Source organism: Lissotriton vulgaris, chromosome 12 (assembly GCF_964263255.1).
Source record: "Lissotriton vulgaris chromosome 12, aLisVul1.2, whole genome shotgun sequence".
NCBI classification, from domain to species: domain Eukaryota; kingdom Metazoa; phylum Chordata; class Amphibia; order Caudata; family Salamandridae; genus Lissotriton; species Lissotriton vulgaris.
Genome location: NC_141700.1, coordinates 788,664,290 through 788,674,889, shown reverse-complemented (window position 1 = coordinate 788,674,889; position 10,600 = coordinate 788,664,290). Strand labels below are relative to the sequence as shown.

The 10,600-nt window shown below is 49.3% G+C and overlaps 1 protein-coding gene across 1 annotated transcript in view; it reads right to left on the bottom strand.

The window, feature by feature from the left end:
• The window catches only part of LOC147678728 (IgGFc-binding protein-like), a 247,706-nt gene that overhangs the window by 76,973 nt on the left and 160,133 nt on the right, over positions 1-10,600 (bottom strand). Inside the window, exons 62-65 of the mRNA XM_086946187.1 lie at positions 8,560-8,676; positions 8,260-8,387; positions 4,896-5,041; positions 1,794-1,937 (exon numbers count right to left, since the gene is read on the bottom strand). Coding sequence (XP_086802313.1) covers positions 1,794-1,937; positions 4,896-5,041; positions 8,260-8,387; positions 8,560-8,676 — 535 coding nt within the window. The remainder of the gene's footprint in view (positions 1-1,793; positions 1,938-4,895; positions 5,042-8,259; positions 8,388-8,559; positions 8,677-10,600) is intronic.

Below are 10,600 nucleotides of genomic sequence, written 5' to 3'. Positions count from 1 at the left end.
AAAATGGGAGAAAGGCTATTGGGGATAAAAATGAACAGAAAGAAGCAAAACGATTAAACAAAACAGGATAAGATAGAGAGATAGAGATTAAGTATGAAGGGTAAAGAGAAGTAGGGTGGAGGAGAGAAGAGGGAGACGTGAGAATGGATACACTAGGAAAGGAGGGACAAATGAAGGGAAGGTCAAAGAGGAAAGAAAATCAGGAGAAAGGGAGAGAATATGCTATAGTAAATTAAAAGGAGAGAAAATAAGGATGTGGAAGAAAAATGGGAGCGGGATAGGGGACGAGTGAAAGAAGTAAACATGAAGATAACAAAAAAAAGTTGGAAGAGAGAAAGGGAAGTAGTGGAAAAATAAGGACATCTGCTCAGGGTAGCAAGTGTGCCCTCTGCACCCCAGCACAGGTCTTGCTACCCCTCGTCTCGAGTTCATGAAGGAAATCATAAGAACAGAAAGTAAACATGTTTCAATAAGGCTGTTCATACTTTGGAGTTTACAATACTTTACCATCCTCTCATCCCCAGCAGCAATTACAGGCTGCTAAGGGGCTAAGGGAAGCCTGGGCCAGTTGGTCGCAGTGTGATGTCATCAGGGAATTAAAGGATATGTGATGTCACAGCCAGGTATTTTAGTGAAAGGATTTGCTGAGAGAGATCAGGAAAATGGAGAGGGGGAAGAAGGAAAGAATGAGGGGAAATAGGAAAAGACTGCTGGAAGTGTAGAGTAAAAGATGGGACAGAAGAGGGAATGAGGATTGTATTGTAATTGCATTTATATAGCGCTTACTACCCTTTACGAGGCGTTGAAGTGCTTTTTTGGCGAGTAGCACACTACACCGGAACCCAAAAATGATTAGTGGTGGATTAGTCTTGGGAAATATGAAATGAATTTGAGCAGTGGACATGTTAGTCTGTTATATGGATAGTAAAAGGAATAGTGGAGGGATAGAAGGGAAGGGTCTAGAAAGGTTTGTTTTGGGAGCTCAGAGCAGTAGGAGCGGGTTTGAGGGTGAGCATAAGAGAGCTCTATGGGTGGAGGAAAACATTTTCCAAAAGTGAAACTGGAGAGATAGACCCATTTTATTACACTATAGAGCAGAACCGAGTTTGAAAACTTCCAAAATGTGCTCTGTGTCAGGACTAGAGAAGAGAGAGTGTGTCATGCCAATGCTGAAAACTGCCTGTGTTTGGGCTACCTGTTATACTATCTGGACCACAAACTTTAGACCCAAGGAGGAATGAGTTACTGACAGCTATTCTGATTGGTTTCCTACATGGTGAATTGCAAGGGGCCAATCAGATCACTGTTCCAGTAATATTGGCCAATCAGATAACTGTTCCGGCAATCTACATAGCGACCCTTTCAAACAATTAGAACGTGAATCTTTATCCGGACCTCTCTGATTGGCTGCTGGAAGCTAAATAGACTACTCTGGTACAACAGGCCCAGTGTTGCCAGATTGGGCTAGATCACGCAGAATTGGGCTAAATTGTTCCCAGTTGTGCAATAAAATTTTGGTTTGTGCTAGTTCCCAGATTATAAATATATATACAGCGCTCCAGCAGAGTAGTATGTTAAAGCGCTTTATTGGACAAATATTTACTTGGCAGACTTCTGCAACATCAATTTCAATGCATTCACTGCCTGCTTGACGCTGTCCCTGCCCCTCCTTCCTTAAAGTAGTAGTATTGGGCTACTTTTTGGTTGGCTTTGGGCTATAGAAAGCTTTAAAAATATGAAAACACTGAACAGGCCACACATGCACCATTAACCCTGAGCACTAGGGTACTCACGCGTCGTCCTCGTCGTCCACCGTCTGCCAGCTGTTGCCCAGCGTGTCACTGTCCTCCGTGGCGGTGCCGTTCGGCATCAGGTTGTCGTTGTCGGCGGAGCCATCGTAGTTGCCGCAGAGGCCACAGAGCTGCCCGTAGTAGGAGCTGCAGAGATGGGGAGAGGTCACTGGAGGCGGTTGGGTAACCAAACAGAAACGGAAGCTCCCCCACTGCCCCCCCATACTGCACTGCAAGCAATACAGGTAACTAGACAGAAATAGGAGCCCCCCATTGCCCCAATACTAGGCTGTCCTCTCATACAGCACTGCATGCAGTGTGGGTAACTGAACAGAAATATGAGTCTCCTACTGCCCCAATACTAGTCTGTCCCCCCCATACAGCACTGCAAGAAGTGTGGGTAACCGGGGAGAAACATGATTCCCCCACTGCCACAAGACCAGTCTGTCCCCCCATACAGCACTGCAAGCAGTGTGGGTAACTGGACAGAAACAGGAGTCCCCCACTGCCACAAGACCAGTCTGTCCCCCCATACAGCACTGCAAGCAGTGTGGGTAACCAGACAGAAACAGGAGTCCCCCCACTGCCCCAAGACCAGTCTGCCCCCTCAATCAGCACTGCAAGATGTATGGGTAACTGGACAGAAACAGGAGTCCCCCACTGCCACAAGACCAGTCTGTTCCCTCAATCAGCACTGCAAGCAGTGTGGCTCCAGTGTTAGACACGGCCTGTCCTCCTCAAACTTTCCTGAGCATGAGGCCCTGTCTGCCTCTTCCAGTCCTGAGGTGAAGGGCCTGGACTGGTCTCCCACGGCCCAAGGCCCAGTGAGCCTTCCCTGCCTGCATGGGGTGCTCCCCCTGACACTTCAACGGTGTCTGGTGGGCTGGGGAGAATAAACGCCTGCTCTCCACCACTTTCCTTCTTTTCCTGTGCACCCTACCCTGACTGGGATCATGTTCATTGTTTTAAGGTAGTGTGCCCTCTAATCAGTCCTGGCTCTGATAGTACCTCTGCTGCTACTGCCTGTTGTAGTTCCAGTAAAGTTGTACTTCTGACTCTAGCTCTTCCAGTTCTTAAGCTAGCTGGGTTAATCCCAGCTCCTAACTATGAAATGTCAGTTCTTAAAGATGGGCCCTGAAGTCTGGTACTTGTTGCTAAGTCTTAGTGGGCACCAGTCCCATCTCAACCCCAGCACCCTGCACTGAATGTAAGAGGACGAGGCTCTTTTGCTTTGAATGACGCGGGACGTCCCATTAACTGAATACTAAGGTGGTTATTTGGACCCTGGCAGAGGACAGAGTGCGCTTCATAAAGATCCCCTGCTGTTGTCAGACTCTCTGACCACTAGGGGCCGCCTGATTACGAGTTGGGCGGTGCGGGAGCATCCGCCATGCCGGTGGCCCGCTCCCGCACCAGCTAACCTGTGGTTGGGCAGCCCGGCACATTACGAGTGTCTCTTGTGTCAGCAGGCTTTTTTTGGTGGTCCCACGGCGATGCCTCTGAAAATGGACACCACAATAGGAATGGACAAAAAAGTTCCTGCATGGCATGGACTTTGAAGTCCATACCGTGCGGGAACTGGGTTGCATGCACCCCAGGGCCTAGAGGCACTTTGGGCCTCATTTATGAGGTCTTGCGTCAGTTTTACGCTTCCGATGCGTCACTTTTTGTGACGCATGGGCAGCGTAAAACATGCCTCCTCTTGCGCACTATTTACAAAGTGACGCATCTAAGCAGATGCTTCACTTTGTAAACCCCTGTGCTACATTATACCTGCGCCAGGTATAATGTATGCGGGGGGGGCGTTCCACTGCAAAAAGTCTTGTAGAAGGGACGCCTTTAAATCTATGAGATTCACAATCTTGCACCTGCCTCTCAGCAGACGTAAGACTGACGCAGGCCCTTTCACATGGGGCTTGCCCCATGTGAAAGGACGCATTGCTGGAGTTGCGTCACTTTTGTGACACACTCCAGCAATGCGTCACAATTGCGCTTACAGATACGTCAGAAATACTAACGTATCTGTAACTCCTTGTGCAATGATGAGTCATACATTAAATATGACGCATCAGGTATGTCGCAAGGAGTACGCACTGGGAAGTGACGCATCGCTGCTTTCACGCAGCGATGCGTCATTTCTCATAAATGAGGCCTTTTGTTTCCTCTCCTCCACGGTTTTCATGGAGGAGGACCTGCGATGAAAACCGAGGTGGAAAGGAAACTCGTAATTTACTTGGCAGGACTGCAGCGGTCCCGCCAAGCATATTGCTGCCTCTACACTGCCGCATCACCACCAGGGAACGCTGGTTCCCTGGCGGCGGTGGTTCCATAGCAGTCCGACTGCCCGAGCTGTAATTGGGCAGTTGGAGCGCCGGTACAGCGGTGGTTGGACAGCCACCGTTATGCCTCCGTGAGTCTGGCGGTCCTTTGACCCCCAGACTCGAAATCGGGCCCTAGGTATCACTCACACTGTTTGCTACACACCCCTATCGGCAGCAAGATATGACATCTGACTGTGTCATACTATTGTTGGCCACTAGGTGTCGCTGCTGCTGTTTGCGCTATAATGTTACTGGCTGAAAGTTGCGACTTCTGCTGGTGTCATACTCTGACTGAAGACTAGGAGTCACTGCTGCTGTTTGCTCTGTACTCTTACTGCCTGAAATACATCACTTCTGACATTGTCATACTCTCCTTGGCCACTAGACGCCACTGCTGCTCTGTGCTATATACTCCTACTGATTGGAAGATATGACTTCTGCAAGAACACTGGGTATCGCTGCGGTACAGACACTTGTCCTCTCTCTCCCATAAGGGGCCAGGATGCTTCTGGAGGAAGAAAACATCAAGTCTTCCAAGGACTGGATCTGGGAATGTCTAAATTAAATGGAGCATCTCTTACAACTTATCAACCTGGAAGTGAGCCTCCAGGACTGAAAAGTCCCAGGAGAACATCTAAAAAACTGAGTTATGGTACATAATGTGTTGACAGACCTACTAAATGAACTCCTAAACTAGAATGCCCTGGTGCTGTGGTGCAGGGAAGCATGGCATGGAGAGAAGACCAGGTGTACAAGGGCCGCAGAGCCCAGAGCCAAGCCTTACTTGGGCACGATGACCTCCAGGTAGTGGTTGCCATCCCAGCGCACTGTGAGCCCGAAGGTGGTCTGCACCACAACGTACTGGCCGCTCTGCGTGATGGTGGTGCCACGGGTGGGGCTGTGCGGGAGGGTCACCCTCTTGTCATTGATCTGGAAAAAAAACAGGAGGCGCAGAATGGAAACGTGAGTGTGCATCACTTCTGGACCACAAGAGACCAACCCCGCCCTCCTGCATTGAACCCCTGCGGTTCTCTCACAAGAGACCAACAACGCCCCTTCTATCCTGTGGGTAACACTGCCACCCAGCGGGCTAAGAGGTGCGCACACTCACTCCACACTGATAATTCCACACCTGTGACCTAGTCACAGCATACACACAGCCATCAGCTCTGCAATAAGGAACAAATAACATTTCCTGTAAGCAGTGAGGGTTGGGGCAGCGTCAGTCAATTAGTCAAGATTTATAAAGCGCGGCTAATAACCTGATTGGGTATCCAGGCGCTTGCAGGCCTCAGAGGCTTATTCGAACAGCCAGGTCTTGAGGGCCATTCGGAATTCCGGAAGTGAGGTGATGGTCTGGAGGTGCGTGGGAAGGCTGGTCAAGGTCTTGAGGGCCCTTGGGTATTCCGGAAGTGAGGTGATGGTCTGGAGGTGCATGGGGAGGCTGTTCCAGGTCTAGAGGGCCCTTGGGATTTCCGAAAGTGAGGTGATGGTCTGGAAGTGCATGGGAAGGCTGCTCCAGGTCTAGAAGGCCCTTGGGATTTCCGGAAGAGAGGTGATGGTCTGGAGGTGCGTGGGAAGGCTGTTCCAGGTCTAGAGGGCCCTTGGGGTTTCCGGAAGTGAGGTGATGGTCTGGAGGTGCATGGGAAGGCAGTTCCAGGTCTTTGCTGCAATGTGGGAAAAGGAGCGTCCTCCACTTCTGCTTCGGTAGATGCGGGGAGTATGTGCAAGTGAAAGGGACGCAGAGCGCAGTGTTCTCGATGGTTGATGGAAGTTCAGGCCGTGGTTATTGTAGGTGGGTCCTTGGTTGTGTAGAGTCCTGTGTGCGTTGGTCAGCAGCTTGAATTGGCATTTCTTCTGTATGGGGAGCCAGTGGAGTTTCCTGAGGTGGGGTGGGATGTAGGTTCGTCGGGGTAGGCCGAGGAGGAGTCTGACTGCGGCGTTCTATATGGTTTGAAGTCTCTGTAGAAGGTGTGCGGAGATTCCTACGTAGAGGGCATTGCCGTAGTCCAGTCGGCTGGTGATGAGGGCTTGTGTCACGGTGCGTCTCGTGTGTAGGGGTAGCCACTTGAAGATCTTATGGAGAAAACTGCATTGATCTGTGATTTCCCGGTAAGCTTGTTATCAATGATGATTCTGATGTTTCTGGCGTGGTTGGGGGGAGTGGGTGCGGATCCGAGGTCTGATGGCCAACAAGAGTCGTTCCTTGTGTTGCTGCTGTTACCAAAGAACAGTACTTCTGTTGTGTCTGTGTTCAGCTGCAAACAGTTGTTCTTCATCCAGTCGGTGATGTTTGTCATGCATCTGTGGAAGTTGGCTTGTGGGGTCACCTGTGAGTGCGAGGATGAGTTGGGTGTCATCTGCATAGGAAATTATGTTGAGACCGTGGGATCTGACGATGTTGGCCAGTGGGGTCATATATGCCTTGAAGAGTGTGGGGCTGAGGGGTGAGCCCTGGGGGACACCATAGGTGATCTCCTTGGGTTCAGAGGTGGGAGGTGGATCCTCTGTGTTTTTCCGGCGAGGAAGGAGGTGATACATCTGAGCTCCTCCCCTTGGCATATGTACCAAGGAGGTGCCATGGCTGTGGCACATGTGCAGTGCCTCTCTGTGCAGTGCACAGGTCCTGGTGCTGTGTCAGATCCTCCAGTGCACAGCACGAGGCTGTGGTGACACAAGCCAGCCTGCTTCGCCCCCGGCTGGTCTTCTATTGCCCCGATGGTCGCCAGTGTCTGTACGCTGACACAGAGAGGGAGGTGAAGGCGTGCTGGCCTGTCACACTGTACAGTGTACGCACTGGTCCTGCTTCACAACACACGGGGCGGGCTCAGTTTGTAAAAGCTTGAGGCATTAATGATATTACATACCTTACATCAAATTAGCATTTTTTCATTTGGTACAGGAAATCAGCATTATTACAGACAGAGAAGGGAGAGAAAGGACAGGGCAGAGATGATGACAGCAACTAGAAAGAGACACAAGGGAGGGGGACAGACCTTTTAAAAGAAGAGATGGGGGAGGGAGGCGGACTCTGCACAGGACAAGACAGGTAACAAAGATGAAGTAACAGAGGACAGAGATAAAAGAGGGTGGGGAGTTGGCCCTGAAAGAGTGTGTCATGAGCAGAGCCGGCCTTTGCTAAGGTAGTGCCCTGGGGGTGGCGGAGAGAAATGTGGTCCACTTTCTGATGGTAGTGAATTAAATGAGGCAGCAGGGGGTCCCTTCTGTGTTCACTGGTCAGTACCTGGATGAGCAGGGACTGGACCTGAACACAAACATTCACTGACCTCCCCAGCTCACCTACATCATCAATAGTTTAGCTGCCTCACACAGACGATGGTCTTGTTGATGTGTGCCAGCAGGGGCCCAGAAGTTTAAGGGAGGGAAAGGAAGGAGGCTAAAGGGGTGTTACAAACACCCTGCACTGTGTAATAATGAAGGACTAAAACCACTCTAAACTGGGAAATTAGACAGAAAAGAACAATCAGGGAATAGGACAAGACTGGAACAGGATGAGAAGGGCGCTGCTGTTGGCATAACCTTAATGCACACAGCTCCCAGCGAGGCCGGACATGGTTGTGGAAACCAAGAGACCGAAATAGGGAGAGGAGACAGGGTGAGATGGAGGTGGGGTGGGGGAGGGTTAGGCAGGGAGAGACAGGTTTGGGTTGCTGGTTGTGTTCCGGTTCAGGAAGGACCTTTCCTGACAGTTCGGGCTGGACTATTCCCATTGAGCACAGGGTCAAGATTGATTTGCATATGGCTGGGCCCAAACTGAGGTGGCGTGGTGTGCAAAGTACAGATGAACTTGGATGCCGTCCTGAGTAATCGCCATAGGTTGATATTAATTCAAACATTCCATTCATCACTTTTTTGTATACTGCATGGTGCTGAGGTCACCCTGCGGACAGTACTTTCTGCCGTGCCTCGTAGTTTCCTCCGAGGTACCAAAAAGAGGTACTAATGAGGAGAAGGTCACAGCTCAGGCTGATAGTCATGAGGGTACTTACAACAGTACTCAAGGGTTTACTCATACTTGGCCACGCCCCTTCAGGCTGCGGCGCCCAGAGCTGGAGCTTCACACCAGGTATCTGTTGTACGCTGCACCCCTGTACTACCCTGCCCCCCGTCTAGATGCCCAGACTCACCAGCGTCCTGCGGCTCTTCATCAGGGTGATTGTAATGCGGTTGTCCAGGGTGATGTAGATCTTACGTAGGTAGGACCCGCCCACCTGCCCGCGCTCCTCATTTTTCCCCTCAACGCTGAACCAGGGCCCTGGAAAGGAAGCACGACATACAAGTAAGTAAATTGTCTACAAGATAGTCTTCAAAACCTGGCCTCACAGAAGAGGACTCCTTTGTCAGAACCATTCCCAATGCATGCACTCTCTAAACCAGCCTCTCTCAACATCTGGGTCCTTTAAGAACCCTGCTCAGCCGGTGCCTACCTGTGTAGTTCCTGCAGGCTCTAGCCAATGTGTAGGTACAGGTGCCCATGAAACTCAGCAGTCGCCCATCAAAACTCATGTAATGAGGGTCACCGGCAACGTAACAGGAGGCCTCAGCTGTGAAAAGGCAAAATACAAAGTGAGAGATGACCAAAAGAAGGGAAGGGAAGGGGACAAGAGTGAGAGAAAACTAGGAAAAAGGCAAAAGAACAGGCTTGATAGATACAAGAAGAAGGAAAACGAGGCACAGTTGAGGAAGAAACAAAGTTTAAATGAGAGCGGGGAAGGAAAAAAGGAAATAATATTTTTAAAAATAATAAAGGATTGACGGGAAGGAAGAGTTTGGGACAAATGATACACTATATAAAGCTTTTAATAAACAATTTAGGAAATAACATTAAGGAAGGTGGAACTTCAGAATGAAACAAAACAGCACAACAATGGAAGACAAATTAATAATAAGAAAGACATGAGAAAATCAGGAAAATCATTTAACGTTTCTAACAATAAATTTCAGAAAAAAGAAAAGTTATTATGGTTGAAATTAAAAGAGAAAGATACATGGAAAAAAAGAATAAAAGTAATACCTAAAACGGAGAAAAAAGAAAAAAAAGAAAGGCGCAAGACTGTACAAATGAAAATGTTTGAGAGAAATATTTAAAAAAGGAGCAAGCAGTGTTACAAAAGCTAGAAGATAAAAACAAAATTAATAAATAGAATACATTTTTTTTTAAACTGGGAAAATAAAGAAAAAAGTAAGGACAAGCAGAAGAAATTGGGACAAAAGGATTTAGGAAAGTATGAAAAAATCAGCAGTTAAAAGAGTAAAACCAAATAAAAATATGTTAGTCTGCCAGAAGAATAAGCCATCAAGAAAGATACGAACATGGCAAGGAAAGTATCCACTTTTTCGAACGGTTCCTCTCCTATTTATTTTATTTTATTTATGCGTTTTTATATAGCGCGGTTTCAGTTTCAGGGCTCAGACTGCCTGTTCTTTCCATGAATTGGAGGCAGAAGGGCTGCTCCCTCTGCACAACCTCACAGGGGTTGCACCCTCAAGCTGGAGCAAGTGTGAAGGGGGGGTGGGGAGGCATCCGCCTTCCTGTGAAGCCCTGGGAGGAGAGAAGAGGTGGGGTGTGTAAGGGTGGTGCCAGGCCAGTGGGCAAACTTCAAAGGATGGGGAGACCAGGGTAGTTCTGGCCTGTTCCTTCATGGAAACCCAAGGTCAGGGGTCATCAGACCAGACTGGGTGAGACCAGCCTTGGGTTTCCAAGGGAGGGGATCAATGAAAGTGGCTCATGCAAGGGCGGCTCAGATTCACACTCAGCAAACTGGCACCTTTAGGGCAAAGCAGAGGTCTTCAGACGGGGGTGCGGGCCCCCCTGGGGGTACTTAAGTGATCTCGGGGGTGGGGCGCCAGGCTCTGGCCAAGAGAAGCATCAGGCTCTGTTTTAAGTGATAAAAACATGAGCAGCAGCGAGCCACCTCATAATGGGCCATCCCTAAAGGTACCTCCTGGCTGGGGGCCTGTGCCAAAGGGGTAACAGAGCTGAACTGCAATGTTTAAATATAATTAGACCTATTTAAACATTGCCAATTTAACAGAGTTGTGAAAAAATAGTGGGGAGGCAAAAGTTTTTTGTTTTAGCATGTCAGTAAGAAGTTTGAAGACTATTGGGTCAGAGATTGTGGCAAACTGAGTTGGAGTAGGGTGTCCCCTCCCTCCTATGCTAGGTGGTATATCTGATGATGTATCGATTGACGCGTCATATTTGACACACGCTGTTATGTTATGTGGATTTGTAGAGCGCGGCTCATCACCCCTGAGGGGACCCAGGCCCTGAAGCATGCTTCTGCTGCCTTTCACTTGCAAGGCTGGGCGCAGGTCTCCTGCCCAGAAGGAAGCAGCGGGTGTCGGGTGGGCTCTTAACCTCCGAGCCCATACCTGTGAGGCTCCCAAGAGTCAGAACGCAGCTGGAAGTCTGAACACCGAAGTGAAGACGGAGAGACCCACAAACGTGTGTGGTAGAGGAGCTGG